Source organism: Sciurus carolinensis, chromosome 13, assembly GCF_902686445.1.
Source record: "Sciurus carolinensis chromosome 13, mSciCar1.2, whole genome shotgun sequence".
NCBI classification, from domain to species: domain Eukaryota; kingdom Metazoa; phylum Chordata; class Mammalia; order Rodentia; family Sciuridae; genus Sciurus; species Sciurus carolinensis.
In genome coordinates this window covers 5,142,903-5,163,621 of record NC_062225.1, presented here as the reverse complement: position 1 = coordinate 5,163,621, position 20,719 = coordinate 5,142,903, and the positions used below count along the sequence as shown (strand labels likewise).

At 48.5% G+C, this 20,719-nt stretch overlaps 2 protein-coding genes across 5 annotated transcripts in view; both read right to left on the bottom strand.

Moving 5' to 3' along the window:
* The window catches only part of Nphp1 (nephrocystin 1), a 46,605-nt gene extending 42,285 nt beyond the window's left edge, over nt 1-4,320 (bottom strand). For all 4 annotated transcript variants that reach the window (XM_047522361.1, XM_047522362.1, XM_047522363.1 and 1 more), the window contains exons 1-2: nt 4,197-4,320; nt 953-1,026 (exon numbers count right to left, since the gene is read on the bottom strand). In XM_047522361.1, coding sequence (XP_047378317.1) covers nt 953-1,026; nt 4,197-4,265 — 143 coding nt within the window. In that variant the 5' untranslated portion in view covers nt 4,266-4,320. The remainder of the gene's footprint in view (nt 1-952; nt 1,027-4,196) is intronic.
* Nucleotides 4,321-7,749: 3,429 nt separating this feature from the next.
* Mtln (mitoregulin) lies at nt 7,750-8,546 on the bottom strand. The gene is made up of 2 exons (XM_047523409.1): nt 8,294-8,546; nt 7,750-7,840 (listed from the first exon to the last, which is right to left on the bottom strand). The coding sequence occupies exon 1, from the start codon at nt 8,518-8,520 to the stop codon at nt 8,350-8,352; it is 171 nt and encodes a 56-aa protein (XP_047379365.1). The 5' UTR covers nt 8,521-8,546; the 3' UTR covers nt 7,750-7,840; nt 8,294-8,349.
* Between the last annotated feature and the right edge of the window lie 12,173 nt (nt 8,547-20,719).

The following is a 20,719-nucleotide window of genomic DNA, read 5'->3' as shown; positions in this document are numbered from 1 at the left end:
GTATTAGCAGTCTAGTTCAGTTTAGTTCATTGTGTCTACTTAATGTTAAACTTCCCAAGGGACTAAAAAGAAAAACAAAACAAAACAAAAACTACTCATACACCTAGAGAACAGCTTATCTTTTCAAGAAAACTAAAGGTCACTATCCCAAGCAAGGACAAATTGCTTCTAGCCAGATTTCTGGTCACTTACAGAATCGGGGCTACATGAGCCAAGGGTTTAGGGTCATTCTGCCTGAGCCACCCCAGTGCACCCAGGGCAGACTTCATAATTGCTGTCTCAACAGCAACAAGCCCACAACAAGCCCACAACCACTGGGTGGAGCTTGGTTTCTCCTAATCTCCTGACATCACTCCCAATCCTCCCGTTTGGTTGTAGTGGACCAAGTCTGGGCCTCTCCTGAGATTCCAGTCAAGTGCCCTCCCTTGCCTCACGGAATTCTGCATTTCTTAACCACCTTAAAACACTTACATAGGCTCCCAACTTTAGTGTCTTAAAGCAAAGTAATGCTAGACTTATTAACTAACTGCTGTGAACTTTGATTTTCTTATTTATGTTAGTATCTTATAGCATTATTGACAAATTTGAGAAAAAGCCTATGGAGTACAGAACACATGCCTGGCACATACAGAGTGTAAAATAAATGAAGGGTGCTTTCTTTTTAATATTTACAACTCCTTATTTGATCTTACCATTCCAATATCGAGACCTGGTAAATATAGGTTATGTTAGGAAATATTTAAAAATACATTTTTGAAAATCTTATTCACTGTTACCGCAGTATTATTTCCCATTATCATTTTCTTTGGGAACATAAATAAATAAATAAAAAGCAAGAAAGGAAGGGAAAGAGGGCAAGAAAACCTCAAAAAACTTCTGTGCCTTAAATTCCGCTCATTGAGATGTGGATGTAGTTTCTAGAAAAAAACCTATATAATTGAGTATACTGTACCTTTGGTAAATATCTCGACTTTTATTCTGTTCTAGAGCTCCTTTCAGTTGGCTCTCAGAAAGCAAGCTGTCGACCTAGGGTAAATAGAGACAGTTTAAAACATCACATTAAGTTATGATACTTACATTTCAATGACGTCTATTATCTTAGGAAATAAAATTTTACTCCTTCCACCCACAATATGTAATGAGCACTTTTAGGCATACAATAAAGTTGAAAGAATTTTGAAGTCCATACCCACATGCCACTACCTAAATTCTACTGTTACATTTGACTCTACTCATTTGGTCTATCTATCCATCAACCTACCTTATTTTCATGTAAACTACAGTCATTAATATAAATAATGTGCTATGGGTGCCACTGACCAGAAAGTTGAACATTTGATGTAAAACATGCAATGGCAGGCACAAACCTAATGTACTGCATTTTGACAAATATGCCTGTGTTTATAACTGAAACTGCATAGAAAATTCCTAGAAGGATCTCCAATGCCCTTTCTAGTAAATACCATCCATTCCTCCAGAGACAAACCTGTTTTGATTTTTTTTCCCACCATACATTAATTTTGCCTGCTCTTGAACTTTTACCTAAATGGACTCATACAGTGTGAACTCTTGGGTAGACCATTCCCCGAACCACGTGTTATACATGTATCAAGAGTTTATTCCTTCTTAATACTGAGTAGTACTAATTGCATCAAATGTACCATGACTTTGTCCTGACTTAGTGTGTTACTAAAGACTACGTGTCTCTTTGTCAATGTACCCCAAAAGAGGCACACATTTCTTTGGTCTCTTTTCTACAGATACGTGGAAAAGATAGAGATTTCACTAGCTTCTTCTCTACCCTTGCTATTTGGCATCCACCTGAGTTATTTACAAAATTCATATACTCAGTGACAGGGCCAAGTCATCACAGGTGTGACCCAAATAGGAAGTTGATTTCTTAGTCCATGGACACTACGCTGGAAATTTATTCCACTTTTTGTCAGGCCCCTTCTGTGGATACAAGAATTAACTAATACTATCAAAATGTCTTTTCTAGATATTCAAGGTATCAAAAGGTTCCTGAGTCAATTTGTCTCCAAGTTGAATAATTTTGTAATCTTCTTTTTTGTTTTAATAATTGCTTTTATAGTTTACTTTTGAAAAATTTTCTGGTTCTCTTAATGTCCCACTAAATTTAAAATTTAATGCAGAACCATAGTAAGTTACCAAAGCATAAGTCAGTACTCCATGAAGTTTTATTTTTATTTCTACCAGGAGAATATTTTGGTTTTGCTGCAACACTGTGATTCCAATACAAAGTCACTTAAATATTCATGTGCCAAATTCTTGGGTACATTTTAAATTTTAAATTTATTTTTAACTGATAAAAACATAAAACTTGGACCTATTTATGGGGTGCCATGAGACAGTTAAATACAAGTATACATTATATAATATTTAAATCAGGTAGAACATCTATCTCCTCAAACATTTATTTCCTTATGGTAGAACATTTATATTTTGTACTTTTTAAACAAGAGTCCAAAACTGGATAAAAGATAAACATCAGTAAATCTCTTATCTGTCAAAGATTATTTAGTATTTTAAAAATTTGGTAATAGATCCATTTTTTAAAAACAAAATTAGTGCCAGGTACAGTGGTGCACACCTATAATCTCAGTAGCTTAGGAGGCTGAGGCAGGAGGATCTCGAGTTCAAAGTCAGCCTCAGCAAAAGTGAGATGCTAAGCAACTGAGTGAGACCCTGTCTCTAAATAAAATACAAAATAGGGCTGGGGATGTGGCTCAGTGGTCAAATGCCCCTGAGTTCAATCCCTGATTACCCCTCCTCCCCCCCCCCCCCGAAATTGAGCAAAGTGATAAAGAATTTAAAAAAAATGAACAACCCATTAATTGCTATTTGCTTTAAAAAGTAACAGACCCTGGGTGCAGTGGTGTGCACCTGTAATCCCAGCTACTCTGAAGGCTGAGGCAGGAGGATCCCAAGTTTCAGGCCAGCCTCAGCAACTTAGCCAGACTCTCAAAATAAAAAATAAAAAGGGCTAGGGATGTGACTCAATGGTAGAGCACTTGCCTAGCATGAGCAATGCCCCAGGTTTGATCCCCAGTACCCACAGAAATAAATAAAAATAAATAAATAAGAGAAAGGGCTGGGGCTGTAGCTCAGTGATAAGAGCGCCCCTGGGTTCAATCCCATTACTGGGGGGGTGGGGAGAGGAACAGGCATTGAGTGTACTGAAAAAGGAGAAAAAACACTAACTGCTATTAGCATTTCACTACACAGATACCATTTCAGCAGGTTTCCTTCTACATCTTTTTCATATATCACATACAGGAAAATTTTATTAAAATACGTTATATTCCGCTCTATGTTCTTTTTCTAACTTGTCATTTGATGACAAATATTTTCCCTAACATATTAAGACTTAACAAAATTTTAGTCACAGTATCACTATATCCCACCAACGGTTGTTCTTCCCCTGTTCTGATTAAGGCGCGTCGTTTTTATATCGTAAGCAACAGCGAGATGAGGCTTTTACCATCCACCTCCGCCCCCGTGTTTCATCACTATATACTGGCGGCTCCGCCTGGCGTGCAGACGGGCTCCGCCTGGTCCAAGTGCCGGTTCTCCAGGAAGCTGAACCGCAGCCCTAGGCCGGGCGCAAGTGCGGGGCCCCGCTCCTCCGCCTGCGCTGCGGCCTGTGAACCCGGGCGGTCTCTCCGCCGCAGCTGCTCCGTCTTCCACGCGACTCTGCTGACAAATGGCCTGGGCGTGCTCTGCAGTTAAGGAGCTCGGCCCACCGGCCAATCTCGCAGGCCGGACACCTCAGGACCCTCCCGGCCGCCGCGCCCGCGCCCCAGGGGCGGAGACCGCCGCGCGGGCAGGAGGCCGGAGGGAAAGCGCAGCGCAGCGGCGGGACGCGGTGAGGGCGGCCGCGACTCCTGCTCGGAGCCTGGGCTGGACACCAGGTGGCGGGAGACGCGTTCGGCCGGTGGACCGCCGGGAGGCCTCCCCGGTGGCGGGGGCCGGGCGGGGGGCAGCGCGGGCCGGGTCGGGTTTGGCGCGGGGAAGTCGGGGGTGCGGGGCGTTCGGGAAGGAGAGCGGGTCGGACGCCGGCTCCTAGGGCGCGGGGTCGCCCGGAGGAAGGCGCCGCGGCGCCTGCGCCTGCCTCGCCCGCCCGAGGCGCGGCCACCGACGGCGCGCAGGCCCCCGGCCGCCCAGCCCCACCGTACCTGCAGCTTCAGCTCCTGACTGCGGCGCCGCACGGCTTGCAGCGGATCGCGGGGCCGTCGTGGTAGCATCTCCTCGGCGGCGGCGCCCGGCGCGCGCCGGTTGCCAGGGAGACCAAAGCGGCGGCGCCGGAGGATGACGCCAGCGCCGCGCGCCCGCCCCCAGCGGCCCCGCCCCCGCGGGCTCTGGGCGGGAACCAGACAAGGGCGTCGCACGCGACTGTCGCCGAGCTGTCGAAGCGCGGGCCCGGGAGTTTCCCCTGCACGTCCCACGGTGCCCGAAACTACGTGCCCCGTGTGTGTCAGTGTTACCGCGGCGTTGGGTACTCGGGCTGCGTTCCGATGCCAGCCCTGCGGAACACATCTTAGGATGCCATGTGAGCATTTTAGCTCCTTCAGTAACTACAAGAACTCTCCTGGAGAGCTTCCACGGGGCGCAGGGTTTGTTGCATACCGTCGCTTTCAAAGGCACGTTTTAATTCTTTGTCTTTTGGAGTACGGCTGTACTTTCTCTTCATTCCGATTTTGCACGTTGTCCATCTGCATTCTGGGAGGATGGTGATTCTGTTCCACACCAACTTTGTGAGCAAATAAGGCATCCTCACCATGATCCCTAGTTTACATGCACTCTTAGGAAGGCGGTAATAATTCCCCAAGTGGGACTGACTCCTATAAATCCAATCCCCAAACTTCACTGTAGCAACATTGTACCTGAGCAAGAATGACAGACCCAGCTAACTTCCCAAATGGTGAACACGTTAATATATGCGGTGTTCTTTAGAACGGTACATAAGTTGATTCCACAGGTCAGGTTGAATCGTCACCTGTTTATAGGCTTTTTCTTCAAGAATAATATACACAGAGAAAAGTGCACAGAGCCAACCAAGAACTGCTTGAATTGCTTGCGACTCAGGAGGCAGAACCAGGAGGATCATAGGTTCGATGCCAGCTTCAGCAGTTTAAGACCCTCAGCAACCTAGCAAGACGCTGTCTCAAATAAAAAATGAAAAGGACTAGAGATGTACTTGGCAGTAAAGCACCCCTGAGTTCAATCCCCAGTATCTCCCCCAAAAGAAAGGAGAGTGCAAACTGTAAGCATGCAGCTTCCTGAATTTTCACACTGCATGCCCCGTGTAATGGTACCAGATTAAGAAACATAACCTGTACCCTAATAGTCTCTCCCTCCTCCTAGTCCTTACCCACCCTTATCCCCACCACCACCACCAAAAGTAAACACTATAAACTTGCTTTGCCTCCTTTTGAACCATATAATGGATCATGCCCTGTACAGGCCTCTTGTGTCAACATCCTGTTTGTAAGATGCTGCATTGTTTTAGTTGTAGGTCGTTCATTCTCTTTTGGGTCAACTGAAAGGAATTTTAAGTCAAGATCTGTGTTCTTGTAACTAAGGAAAAACAAAGAAAGACGGAAGGTCCCAGAGGTAGATGCAGAACACAACTGAGACCAGAGAGGAGATAGCCCAGGAAGGGGCCCCGTGTCTGCTTTCCTGATAAAGGAAAGCTAATGCAATAGAGCCTCCGAACCACTGGGTCTCAGCCTCTGCTGAGCATTACAGCTTAAAAAAAAAAAAAAAAAATCCTAACACCCAGATCATACACCAAGTACATGTGGCAAAATTTCAGGGATTAGTATTGTGAAGGCCCTGTTGAAACCACTGCTCTAGTTAGAGCTATTAAGAGCTAAGGGAATTCCCACCTAGTGCCTTTATCTTCTCATATGATGGAGAGCAATCTACTAGGAATGAGATATAAACTGGGAAGTCAAGGAATATAGAGATACCAGGATACACAACAAAACCCACTTACAGTAGGCTACATGAGAAAGGTCTCTGGTAAGCTCAGTGGCAACAGCAGTGTTGAGGGATAAATGTAAGTGGGGATGGAGTCTAATGTGATTGGGGAGCCCTAGGTGACTGATGAGGTGAACCAAAGGGTAGGACAACCAGTGGTTTCCAGTGGGCAGTCCTATGACATCAGCTGTCCTAAAGAGGAGGGTCCACCTACTGAGACCAAGGAAGTCAAGCACAATGAGATGAGGTTCAAGTCTGCTGAAAAGAGAAGTCCAGGGTTGGGCCAAAGCAACGTGGAATGCAGCAGGTGGTCTGAGAAGCCCATATGGGCAGAAAAGGAGGCAGGACAGAAGAGTGGGTCAACCAAGACAAGCAGATGTTGTGATTAAATGACATGACACATGGGGATGGGCATTTATTTCAAGCCAACAGTTTGTCACATCCAAGGGTATCTACTATTGTGACTCCTGGTTCCCAACCTCCTATTTCCAATTTTGTCACATCCAAGGGTATCTACTATTGTGACTCCTGGTTCCCAACCTCCTATTTCCAATTTTGGTTAATATAGTAGAAGAGTGATATCTCTATGTGAGAAAGCATTTCAGGGGAGAAAAAATACATTTAAGTAGGGTAAAGGTAGGAGAAAGGTGACAGAATATCAAGGGGGATTGCTGACTATGGAGATGGGAACACATGTGCAAAGCAAAAAGAGATAACAGGCACAGACAATGAGATGAGGGGTGGCATGGAGTGGCTGAAGACCCATGGGAAACAGAGGAGCTTGGGCGTGAGCAGCATAAGCCCATAGGCAGGGATACCCAGATAAGGGAGAGGAGAGGGGGCTGAGTATCTCAGGGTGCTGCACACAAGCAATGACAAAGAATCCTGGAAAGACCAGGCCCACCAGAACATGGTACAGGAGCAGGCCCAGAGGCAGAACTAGTCAAAACCCAGTACTCAACTAGGAACAGTCCAACAGTAGGGCGGCAACGTGTACCTCAAGAAACCTACTGTCTTGAAGAGCTTTAACTCTGAGACTCCATGAAAGATGGTGACAAGCAAAGTTCAGCCAACTGGAGCCCAAACAGGAAAGAACTCTTAAGACCATCCTTTGGGTCCTGTGTATTGCATTCACAGAAGGACAAAGAACAAAGTTGGAAGTCCAGAGACTTTAAAAGCCCCAGTAAAATGGGAAGGCTTTCTGTAGGAACACTTTTCTGCATTTCCTTCTGCTGCTGTGGAGCTGAGACACAAGTCATCTTTACAGGAATGAGCAAGGGCAGTGTGCTAGAAAACATCTCCTGCAAATAAAAAGTAACCAGGGACCCAGTCGCTGACTCTTGATTTATAGACATGGTTGGGATTTATCACTAAGCTCTCAAGACTATTTCTTGTTCACATGTATATTCCATAATGAGACATAGGAGACGTTTGCCAATAGAAATGTTTCCTCTGTCCCTGGTACACTGTCACTCTCTGAAGTGCAAAGGTCTTACAGCATCATCCCCACCTGAGTTATGTGTACACAGACCCCTGCTTTCCTGGTTCAACAAAAGAACCCATAATGGTCCCTGGGTGAACTCGGTCTGGTGGCTGCACCAAGGAACTAGCATAAATTCCACAGGAAAGAAGCAACCTGCTCGATATTACTAAAACATCACCTTTTAGAATTCAGAATCTCTTGACGCAGTAAACTTAATGGCAGGCAAAAGATCCCTTTCCCTTAAAGAAAAAAAGAAGTGCAAATATGTTTAAAGATTTTTTTTAATTTAAAAAATAGATTTCATAAAGTGCAAGAAGAAATTATTTCCAGTAGTCTACATCCATCTTCAGCAAGCTGTTGGAAACAGAAAGAAAGAAAAGGTTAGTGACACACTCTTTGACTTCGAATAATCATACTGCAGCGTTAAATCTGAATTATTAACAACAAGAAAGCTGAGGCCCCGAAAAGTCATGACAAACAGCTCTGGTGAGAACGTTGGGGCTCGACTCCTGCCTCCCGGGCCGCGGCTCTTTCCCCCACGTGCCCGCACCCAGGTTTCCGGCCGGAGTCGCAGAGCGTTAACGCAGCACGGTGCCCGGCGGGGCCGTCCCGCGGTGGGAGGTCCTCGGCCTTCCCTCTGCCCCTCGGTTCCTGCCACTGCGTTCGTTTCCGAGTGCGATGGAGTCGGGCGCGATGCACTGCACGCGGCCAGCGTCCATCAAACCCGCCGCGAGCACGCGCGGGAGCACGCCTCCGCTCCCGGCCGCCCCAGAGTCCCGAGGAGAGGCCGCGGCCCGCCCTGCTCACCGGCGCCGGGGAGGGGCCGGCTCCGCGGGGGAGCGCGCGGCCGGGCGGGTGGCCGCTCAGGCCAGGTCCAGCTTCTTCTGCGTCGTCGCCAGCTTGTCCTGCAGCCTCCGCTTCCTCCAGTCCAGGTAGCGCCTCCGCAGCCGGTTCGCCTGCCAGCCCACGAGCACTCCGGAGGCGAAAGCCACGAGCACCGACACCTGCAGCGTCCTCTCCGATACGTCCGCCATCGCGGCCGCCGGCGTGCAGCTGGCCTACGGCGCGGCGCGAGGGTCAAGCGGCGCCGCGCGTTCACAGCGGGGCGCGCGGCGAAGCGGAGGCCCAGCTGCTGCAGGCGGAGCGTGGGTCCGCGCCAGGTTCGCCGGAGCTGGTCTCGCCTTCTCCCGAGTCCTTCCCAGCGCTTGGAGGGCCGTCTTTACCCCTCAGAACCCTCCACCATATTTTGTTATCTATCATTAATCAGATATTTCCTTGCACTATTAGCTGACATTGGTGCCTTGCCAAGTGTAGGCTCAGCACCTCTTCATTTTCTCTTAGCAATGGAATTTGAACCATGTGCGTAACTCAAAACCCCAATTCACAATAAACTATGTAACCAACCTAGATGCCCTTCAACAGATGAATGGATTAAAAATGTAATATATATATATATATATATATATACACACATATACCTACATATATATATATGATGGAATATTTCTCAGCCTTAAAGAAGGATGAAATTATGGCATTTGCGGGTAAGTGGATGGAAATGAAGAATATCATGCTAAGCAAAATAAGCCTATCCCCCAAAACCAGAATCTGAATGTTTTCTCTGAAATGCGGATGCTAATTCACCATTGGGGAGCTAGGGAAGAATAGAGTTACTTCAGATTAGGTAGAGGGGAGTGAAGGCAGGGGAGAGGGTATGGGGGTAGGAAGACAGTAGAATAAATTGGACATTATTACCCAATGTACATATATGATTACATAACCAATGGTATTCTACATCATGTATAACCAGAAGAATGAGAAATTATACTCCATTATATATGATGTATCAAAGCTGAGTCTACTGTCATGTATAACTAACCAAAACAAATTGAAAAAAAATGTTTAAAAACCCTCTGGTACTCGTTTCTTTCAAAAATAAATAGAAAAATAAAATTGTTTTAAACAATATGTCTTATAATACAGGTTGTCATTTCAACATATCAGTTTGAAAGTCACTTCAGAGATTTCTAATTTTTCGTATTGTCTTTGAAAGCTGGTGTGTATCTTTACAATTAACAGTGTGCTGTTTGAACACTGAATTTTCAGTGGAGATATTTGCTCCGTATCTAGTTACAAAAAATTTAAGTTGAAAAAGAAGTCATTTACTTACACAAAATTTTTTCCTGAAACTGAGTTTACTATTGGTTTTTAAACTAAATTGATATTCCTTAAATTTCTGTGAGTTAAAAGCGAAGCTCTTCAGTCACACTAACCACGCTGTGCCGTAACTGACATGAGGCAGACTTGTTGAGATGGGGGCACCCGCGTTTCCAGTGATGGAGGTCACCGTGCTCCTCAGTGAGCCCCACTTCCTGGTGTGCCGCCCTTCGATGTCAGGACCTATGACTTGCTTCCAACTCAGATGAAGCAAATGTGAGACGGTGTCAGGCCTGCGAGCGCTTTAGGTTACACAGACTTCTTATGTTGAAGGCTTTCCTTGCAGTTTGGTGGAGTAGGTGGACGTATGGAAGAAGTCGACATCAGAGAGCGCAGAGTGACCCCTGGGAATGGCTGGTGCTTCCAGCTAAAAGCTGGACCCCTCATCCTGCAACCACAGCGAAACCAACTCGCTGCAAACTGAACGAGCTCGGAAGCAGATTCTTCCTCATCAGGCCTCCAGATGAGAACGCCGCCTGGCACTGTGGTAGCAGCCTTGTGAAACCTAACAGAGACCCTAGCTAAGAACTCCTGGCCTGCGGGAGGCGTGAGAATGAGGGCGTGTTGTGTCAGGTGGCCAGGTGTACAGCAGCGTGTCTCCCTGGACTTTCCTACTCTGGGTTTTCATAGGCTGCCGCCCAGGCTAACACCCAACCCTGCAGCCACCAGATGCGGGAGAAGCCCCACACACCACCCAGTTCTGAAGTGAGCACCCCTTGAACTTGCTCCATTCTGCCTGGAGGTAGTGTCAGACACCGCGAGTTGAAGACTCAGAGCCGCAAGACTGTGCCCCCCACCTTCAGTTGCGTTTTGAGTGGTGGGTTGTCCCTTATCTTGTGACAGGTGTAAATCAGGAGTTCCCACGACCCTCTCCTCGGGTTTGATTCCTTTTCTAGGAGATGCTTTACTCGTGTTTCCCCATTCGTTATAAAGGATGTTAATGAAGTATACAGATGAGCAACCAGATCAAAGAGAAGAAGGCGTGGGAAGGCACAGGGAGCTTCCGTACCCTCTCTGGGTTGGCTACCTCCAGGAACCTCCCTGTGTCCACTCCTCAGAAGCTCAGGGACCCCATCCTTTGGGGTTTTTATGGATGCTTCATTGTGTTGGCGTGATGGGTTGAACCACTGGCCATTCATGATCGAGTTAATCCTTGGGCACCAGAGATTGGGGGCATGGAGTTAAAGTCCCAACCTTTTAACTTTACCTTGGTCTTTCCAGTGGCCAGTCCCCATCTACAAGTTATCCAGGGAACATCAGGCACCTCATTATCACCATGGCAGAGTCCAAGGATTTGCAGAGCTGTATGCCAGGGAACTGGGAGAAGACTCAGCGTGCATTTCACCATCACATGTAAGCACGCTGGCAAGAGCCAGACGGGCGAGGGGCGCCTGCACTGCTTTAGGCCAGAGCTGAGCCGGCCTCTGCAGGAAGCAGGTGTCTCGGTGGGAATGAGCCAGGAGGCTCCTGCTGAATTGTGAATGGAAGAATGGGGTCCACAGACATGAGCGGGGGAGCAAAGGAACAGGATTTATGAAGGTAACAGAAAGCAAGCAAGCAGAGCAGGGGCAGGGGTCCAGAGCGGACGGCCGAGGCTGTGAGGGGTTAGAGGGGAGCTGGGTAGCCTTGAAGCCCTGAACTAGAGATTTCCACTGAGTCTTGGGTTCAGTCACACCAGGGGCCCTGGGGTCTGTGCACCCCCAGTCCTGTGGGGTGTTGATCACACACTGCTCCACCTTGGGAACTGGCTCAGGGTTTCAGCAGAGTCCTGGTCACCAGCTGAGGGGGCAGGCCTTGACCAAGTTTGCCTGGTGCGTTTCTGTCTGCTCTCCGGGTTGTGTAGACGATGGTGGCCCCTGGGAAGCCACGCCTGTTACCCTCGATGTGTGTGGATTCACACGACGGGGACATTGTCGAGTGCTTCAGTAGCTGAGGCCACAGAGGTGAAGGAAACACGACGTCTGCCTTCAGACAATTGGGGAAAAGTAAGAGGCGGAAAACACTCTTACGACGGGTGTAGGATACCTGGGTGACTGCAGCGCCCCACGGGCTGGGCTTCCCTCTGTCCACCATGTTCTCTTCCCCACGCAGCAGCCAGAGCTGGGGGCCTTTGAGAAAGAAAGTTGGATCACGTCCTGCTGTGCTCAAACCTGCAGTGTCCAGAGCCCCGCCGGTGGCCCCCGGGCTCCCCACCTTCTCCCTGGGGCCTGCTCTCTGTCCTGCACTCCTGGAGAACGTTTATAGTGGGACCCTGCCGTGCATCTTCTTTCTCCAGATCCCTGCCCAGCCTGCTTCCCATCTCCTGTAAGTTTTTATCTACTTTCACCTTCGCCATGAGGCTATCAGACTATTTAAAAATCACAGACTCAAAAATCAGTCAATCAATCAATCAATCAATCACAAACTCGGCCATCCCCACCCCCAGCTCTCCTGGTCCCCAGGGTCATTTTCTATCTCCCTCTAGAACTGGCTGCCTTCCACAGATGGCATGATTGATTTATTTATTACATTTACTGTGCAAGGCTGTCCCCCGCCCCCTCCCAGAATACAAGCCCCTTGAGGGCAAGGATTTTTGTCTCCATTGTGCATCCTGAATCCTAAGTGCTTAGAACGGGAGGGACAGGCAAATAACAGACACAGTAAATATTTGATGCTGATGGCAGTAGGGATTTTGCTTGGTGTATCTTCTGGGTGAGTGGCTAAATTGAATCGCTCTCTGCTCTCCTCCCCTGCCCTCTTCTCTCCCCTCCCCTCCCCTCCCTCTTCCTCTTCCTCCTCTTCTTCCTGCCTGCCATGCTGGGGACGGAACCCAGGACCGCCCACTGACTAGGCAAGCATTCTGCCGCTGAGCTGTATAACCCAACGCAGAACTGAATTGTGAAAGGTAAGTAGGCTAATCAGGAGAAAATATATTTCTCCTTCCTTAAGTTTTCTCACTTGTAAAACAAAGAATTTGGTGTGATTCATTAATTCTCAGTCATCTAAGAGTCTTTTTCTTGGTAGCCTGAGGTGGTGTACTCGGGCCACTGGAGTTGCGCATTTGAACCTCATGTGGAACTCTGGCCTCATCCCTGAGATGCCTTTGGGCTAAAAATAAGGCAGATCATGGACACCCGAGTCTTGAAGATGGGAAGTCCTTAGGCGAGCAGAGCCCGCCAAACTGTATCGCCCTTATCTTAGCAGGAGGAAACTGGGGCCATGTTCAGAGAGCTGCTGGAGAAGAGACAAACTCTACTATCCCAAATCCCTCTGAAGGCACCAGCGTGTCCCCTGCCTGAATCTTTTTTTTTTTTTTTAAACCTCGAAAAATTGTTTCAATAGGACATTTTAGTGGATTTGATAATGGAAACCCACTTTGAGGTGAAGATTAAATTCACATTAATAGGCTACATAGTCAAATGTCATGAGTTAATTGATTACAGAGTATCTTTTGAAAGATACATTAACTGCTACTGTTGAGTTTGCTGTTCGAAGCCTTACCAAGGGAAAAGACGTTATCATGTACCTTATTGAAACTTTATTGCTTGTAAGTAAATTCATTTAAAGTAAATAAATGGCATTGGCTTCCTCTGCAACTCCCAGACCCTGAGCAATAAAGCAGCCACTTTATACTTGAATGTGCTCATAAAAGATGAAGCTATGATATGATTAGAACAGAGCTTTCACCTATTAATCCTTTCGCTGTCACTAATACACAGACCAGAGTAGAGGAGCAGGTTGGGATCAAGGGCAAGGGTAGAGTCTAAGGAAGGCCTTCTTGCTGGCACTGACAGAGTCCCGAGCCAGTGTGGAGCATCACATGGCAAGAGGCAGGGAGTGTACAGATGCGTGTCCTCTGATCTCTCCCCTCCCCCACTTTTATAAAGTGTCTGGTATCCAATCACGGGGACTTCACTCGGTTGGATTTATTTAATCCTAATCACCTCTCAAATGCTTCGTTTCTAAACTCCATAATTTTTTAAAAAACTTTTTAATTGTATTTTTAAGTATACTTTAAATTTATTGGTTCTTTTCAGTTATATATGACAGCAGAATCCCTTTTGATATAATCATACAAAAAAATAAGCTTTAATCTACAACAAATTCCAGATTATACAGCAAGAACTAATTTTCTTAGTTTTCATACTGATGGAAAGCTTCCTACTAAATGAAAAAAAAACATATATATATATTCACAGATATAGTACTCTGTCTCAAAACATTTCATGTGATTATTTGTGATATTAATACAACGATATAAGAATCAGTTTTGAGGTTAAATATAAAAACAATGAAAAAATGTAAAATCTAACAAGTTACATCAAATCAAAAATGCAAATTTGTTAGTAAGTATAGACAAAATGGCAAAATATATGTCTTCAAATTAAACAACACCACATTACTGTTCGGGTGGTCAGACTGCAGTTGGAAGTCTGAAGTTTGCACCTGGATTTTTGGCATTCACCATAGTGTTTTATTGGCCTGGTAAATGCTTTCTTTCTCGTTCCCATCAGAAGAGAAAACAAAAGCAGTTAGCATTTCGATGCAGGGACGGCCTTGGATCTTCACCGTCTTGCTCAGAGTTTCGTCAGTTTGTTCAGAGGAACCTTGACAATCTTGAAATCCTAAAACCTAACGTGCTGGTCCATTCACGGCAATGGGCTGGTAGACAGGAAGGGGTGAGAAAGCCCGGGTCCATCTGCATGGGGAGTGTGTCCAGTGGTCGGGGCCTGTCAGGAGTTCCCTTCTGAAGTGGGCGGGAAGCAGCTGCACTTTGCAACGCGTCCTGGGGCATCGGGTGTGCTGCTTGGCCAGGCACCCGTGACTGACAGGGTGGCTCTGCCTCTGGTCTTTATTAGCGAGCCAGCTCTGGCATCGGGCGCATGAGGAGGACAAGGTGTGGAGCTTCTGCTGAGCCCCACTGAGCGATTGCAAGGAACTCCTGTGGGTGCCAGATGCCCACTTCCCTGCCCGCCTGGTGCTTGCTCAAAACAGGTTCATGTGCAAGGTGGTCCGGCAGCCAGGGGTAGAAGGTGCGTAGGCAGGTAACACTGTCGCTCTTCGCCAGCCTTGCTCAGCCCCACCGCTGCTGAAGGGCACCGAGCCCTGGGAGTGGACCATCCTGTTTAGCGGGGAGGAGTGGCTAGCTGACTCGGTGGCAGGGTGAGGGCATTGTGTGATTCCTGTCTTTAAGGGTCCGTGACTTCTCCTCACTGGGATGACACGTGTTCTGGGCATGGATTTAACACCGCTGCCACAAAACACGCGCTGGCACCACCTGACAATGTGCCTTCTCCAAAGAGGCGTAAGCTGGAGGTGACACACACTTTAGCCATGGACGCTTGGCCATGGACTTAAATTCATGGAATTCCCCGGTTCTTATCAGAGAAGTGATGGCTTCATAGAACAATGGCTGAGGAGCAGTGCCAGCCGGGAGGGTTGGTGGGCCCACAGCACGAGGTGCCCCTTCAGCCAGCAAGCACTGGATTTGTGGAGCCAATGCCCCCATTCCCAGATGTGTTTTAGGTCTTGGGTGGTGGAGAAAGTAGCCCCTATGACTATTGTGCCCAATAACCCACTCAAATAAGTTTTGCTTTCTGCCTCTGCAAACTTGAGGTTTGGAGGTGTCTGTATGAGTCAACTTCATGTTACTGTAATGAAATACCCAAGGCAATGAACTTGCAAAGAGAAAAGGTTTATTTGGGCTCATGGTTCTGGAGGATCCAGCCCCAGACCAGGTGACACCCCCCCCCCCCACCATTGCTTCAGGGCTTTGGCAAAGGCAGCACAACACGTCAGGGTGCCCCATGGAACACACTGCTGACATGAGCTAGGAAGCAAAGAGAGAGAGGATGGCTGGAGGTCCCAGGAAGCCCTTTGGGGTCCTCCCCCAGTGACCGAGGCCCCACTTCCTAAAGGCCCAGAGACCTCCCAACAGCACCGCCCTGCAGACCACGCTTTCAACTCATGGACCTTTGGGGTACACTTTTCCAAACCAAAGCAGTGTTGGTACTGAAGGGAGACTCTTCTACCAGGTACCAGGTTCATAAGTCCAAAGCACTGCAAGGGGATGTCCCTGGCTCTTCTGGGCTCCTTGTGCTGCTTAACCAACGTGCACACAGGGAGCATGTAGCCTGTGCTGACAGTCGCAATGGTCAGGGGAAGTTGGGGAGCTGCTACAGAGTGGGGCAGGGAGGGCCAGGTCTGGAATCTGGAGGTGCACTGGACGCCTCTTATTTCCGTGTCCCACTCTACAAGTTGATGGAAAACTACAGCAACCCAAGTGAGACAGGACCGGCAGTGGGGTTCCTGCAGGAGAGAAAGGCAGGTCACCCTACCAGCTAAAGACCCCTGTTTAGCAAAGGCAAGGGGATCGCGGGTCAGTGGAGGAGTGTCATCCCCACACAGGTCTTGGGACCAGCTACAGAAGCAGGGTTTCTGCAGTCATGCTAATGTGACCTCATTACTGCCTGCTGCCCTGCTACTTTATGTAGAGGACAGCCGGTGGCTACCTTTCTGTTTCAGGTGGGAGCATGACTGTAACAAACCACCAGAGACAGGGCAGCTTATAACAATGGAGATTTATTTCTCGCAGTTCTCAAGGCTGGGAAATCCAAGAGGGCAGCACAGTAGACATGGTGCTATATCCTCACATGGCAGAAGGAATGAGGGAGGGTCTTCGGGGCCTCTTTTATAAGGGCACCAATCCCATTCCTGAGGGCCCCACCCTCAGGACCCAATTGCCTCCCAAAGGCTTCACCTCCTGAGACTATCATGTGGGGGTTGTTTCAACACATGAATTTGGGGGACACAAGCATTTAGACCATACCAATGACCAAGCTGACATTAGCTTACAGTGATATGGTAGCTCTTCCTACCCAAATTAGAGAGTGAATACTGGGCAGAGGTGCAGGTTGTGTGGGATCAGACCCTCCACACCTTCAGCCGTCCCTCTGCCCAGGAGGCTGGTCCCAGTGGACGCCATGCCAGGGGCAGTCCTCCTTCTGGCTTGCCTTTGGGTTCTCCCAGTGAAGAGGCCCAACTAGAAATGGGGAAAAGTGAGGTTGGGTCTTGCTCTCTGCCTGCCTTTCTGTTGTGTCATCTCCAGCAGCTCTTGTCCCTCTCCTCTCAGGGATGACTCCAGGGGTGTAGGACCAGCACAGCCGCACAGAGCCCCACTTCAGAACCACCCAGACTGCCGTTGCCATCCTGAAATTCCTAAAAATTCACTTTGAATTCATGTTTTAAAAGGGCAGTCCAATGGAACGATAAGCGTGTGCCAGGACCTGGGGCCCTGCCTCCCGAGAGGTCCGTCTCAGCTGCCTGCTTCCCGGGGGCCTGGCCACACGTAGCCTTCCCCTCTGCCCTGCTGTAGCCACTGCCGCCATCATGTACCCCAGGTAGGGTGTGGGTGCCTGCGGGGTCAGGGCAGGGTGCCTACACCAGGGGCACAGCTGTGGCCATCCTCCACCATCCCACAAGCTGGCAGCACCATGGCCAGTTCCTGGGCACTCTTGAAGGGGGTGAGCCTTTTCCCAGTTCACGCAGTGCCCAGTGATCCTGGGGTGAAGGTCTTAATGCCTGGGGGTTGCTTTCCCTCCCGTGTTGCTGGGATGGCTTGGGGATGCAGGATACCTGGCTCCACTTGCTCGCCTCTGGTTGGGGCGGGACATGTCCATCCAGTCCTGTGACTGGTGGCAGCAGAACCCAGCAGTGGGCAGGAAGGGTTTGCTAAGATCCAGAGTGAGGGCCACGGATGCCTGCATGAGTCTGTTCCCACGCTGGAGGGGATGTGGCATGAAATAGTCAATGCAAAGCAACGCGACAAGGAGAGAGGAGGAAGACAGAAAGCAAAAGAAAGGAAGAGGGGAGAGCGGGGTAGCCCCTGAGGAAGAGGAAAGGAGAAGCCGTACACTTCAACCCCTCCCGGGCGACTGTGCCTTTTGGACAGAGGGACGTGCCTTCTTAATTTGCTCTGGCCTCTCTGAAGGTGGATATGCCTCCATCCTCTAGCCTCCGCCTTGTGGAAGCAGCTTCGTCTCCCTCTCCCTTTGGCCTGGAGGAGTTGCTGAGGTGATACCAGCTCTGCCTTGCTAGCCCTAAAGATGATTCTAGAGCTCCTATGCCTTTGTAAGTAATCCTTTAATTAAGCCCGCCTGCCTCAGATCTTCCTAATTTAACTGTTCACTTATTTTTTTTTCCTTATGGGGCCCACCTCCATCCCCAAACACCTGAGCTTTCTCCAGTATTTCATTTCAAGTGTGGCGGTTCAACTTAGAGCCTTGTGTCTGTCAATTGATGCAACTTTTCTGAGCATCGAAGACATTCCCAGGAGACTGACAGATGAATAAGAGGTTGGCAAAGAGTAAGGCAGCCAGCTGTGGCCTGAGCCGGGTGCCGTGTGTGACCTGTGCACCAGGTGGCTGCAGGACCACCCGGCTATCCACAGACTCCTCTGTGCTGGGGCAGGGGTTGGCACAGAGTGGAGGAAGATTCTTGGATGGGCTGAGGGTCTCGCACCAACCTCCAACAGCTGCGTGAAAGGTCTTTATCATAGGAAATCCTCCAGGGATCTTTCAGAAATGGCCTACCGGAGCAAGTCCACTCACCTGGCTACAAACCTGGGTCTGTAACCCAGTTGCTCCTCATTCCTCCTGATTCTGTGTTTGTGAATTTGCCCGCCTACTAAAATGTGTGTGAAACTCCAGAATCAACCCCTGCAGTGCTTAATTCTTACAGCGCTTTGGCAGGAATTTGCAGACCTCTGCAGAACTGCAGAACCTTGGTCCTCTAACGTGCACGCTCCCAGCTGAGGTCGGACAACGTGGTGCTCTTGACTTTCTGTTTCAGTTCTCACGTGCTACAAACAAGTGTCCTCATCTGTTGAGCCCATGATGTTTTGCATTTTTGCATTTTTCTTGGTCATTTTGTTGTTTTAAGTGGCTCCAAGCAAAGCGCTGAAGCACTAGGTAGTATTCCTAAGAGCAAGATCCGGGACTTACTGTGGGGACAGTGTGTTAGATAAGCTTCCCTGGGCATGAGATATAGTGCTTCGGCTGTGAGTTGAAGTTAAAGGAAACAAACACGCTTTGAACAGGGTTGCAAATTGATGGGTTGATGAAAATGTGCGCGTGGCCCGCAGGAACGCAGCCGGAGCGGCCGTGGTCCGTGGTGGCTAATTCAGTGTCCAGCGGCTTTAGGATAAGAGCACCAAGGATCAACTGTACCACACCTTTCTGAGAATCGAAACTCTTCTAAAAGTCTACATTCTGGGTAGCATAATGGGTTTAAAGTGCAGGTAGGTCACAGTGGGTGACATGGTTCACAACCATTTATAGTACATTTGTAAGGAATTAGAAGAGAGGAGTTTGAAGCTTCCTGACATGAAGAAATGATGCATGTTTGAGGGGAGGGAAATGCCAACCACATTGTTCACCAAAATGTCCTCACAGTGGCCATCTTTGATTAATAGTTTTAACTCTTCACACTGAACACATTTATCAAAAAAAAAAGCCAATTTAAAAGACACTACCATGAAACAACTATTCTAGAGTTGCCACTTAAGATAAAAATAGAATAGTTGGTTTTTCTCAAGAGTAGGTAGACAGTCTTATGTAATCCATACAATCAAAAATTGCAAAAGCTACTGCTTTTAGATATCTTGCAGACACGGCGCTGGGGCTAGCAGGTGGAGTAAATTTTCTTTACCATCTCAACCACGTGGGCCTGCTCTGTGCCAGGTGCTGGGAATTCAAAGATGAAGCCTTCCTGTCCTTCTCCTCCGAAAGGTGCTTGTGGTCTAGCGGGTGGGACTACATCTGCAAATAGACAAACTGAAGTGTCGTGTGGTTGTTTTCATGAAGAGTAGGGGGACCACAGAGAGGAAGTGATCCACTGGCCCAGAGAAATTGAGGAAGGGCTCATAGGGGGCGTGCTGTGGGGAGGAACGAGAGTCTGGGTGGAGATGTGGGGCCTGGCAGCCCCCTGAGGAGCCGAGGCCACACACAATTCTCGCTGCAGGCCAGCTTCTGACTTGAGCATGATTTGGGCACTGACGTGCAGGCGGGTGCTCTCTGTTCAGCTTCTATCTTAATAAATTGAGGACATCAAAATACTTCTTGTCTCACGCAGTCTATATGCTAGAAGTCCATGAGGCAAGGCTGGATCCTCTGCTGGGGTCTCACAGGCTGCCACAGAGGCATCGCAGAGCCTTGCTCCTGCCTGGGGCTCTGGGGGAGCCCCTTCCGGTGGAAGGTAACAGCATTCCACCCGTGCAGAGTGCTTGGTGGGCTGGGCATGGGTCACCTCCCCTTCCATCTTCTGCTGACTTTAAGAGCACTTGTGAGTCCCTGGGCCAACTCAGGTCATCTAGGATGACCTCTCCATTTTTAAGGACCCGTGATTAGTAACCTGAATTATATCTGTTAAGTCTCATTTGTCCATAAAGAAATAGATCTCATAGTTCCTGGGATCGAGGATTGAATCCGGGGCTTAATTCTGCCCATCAGTCTCTCTCTGACCTTGACCTTGCCAGCCATCAGGACCCAGCACAGATTCCTGATGAACTACCCAGGCAGAATGTGCCCGTATGTGACGGGGCCAGTCACCGCCTCTCCAGGCCTCTCCCTTCTGTTGGAGGTGACTGGAGATTTGGTTGGTACAGGAGCCCAGGAACTCTTACTTTGCTGGCCAAGGCTCACATAACAAATGGCCTATAAAGATTTATCATTATTTTAAATTCATAGCCAACATTAAAGGAACAGAATCATGAAAATCCAGATTTCCATTTTCTCTCGAATATTTAGCATCTCTGGCATCCCTGAGTTCCAAGTCAGGCTGGAACCCGGAATCCCCAGGAGGAGAGAGGTTCCACGCCTCTTTTCCTGGAAGTATCGGCCACAGGTGACCCCGCAAGAGTCCGCACCCCTGTTTCTCGGAGGCTCCCCCAGGCAGGAGGGAACCAATGCCCCTGCACATATATTAGCTCATTTAATTCTCCAAACAAGCATAGGATTCTCTTCCTATGCTACGGATCGC

What these genes read in the sequence shown, in the direction of transcription:
- Mtln (XM_047523409.1), bottom strand. Translation starts at nt 8,520, where the DNA reads ATGGCGGACGTATCGGAGAGGACGCTGCAGGTGTCGGTGCTCGTGGCT.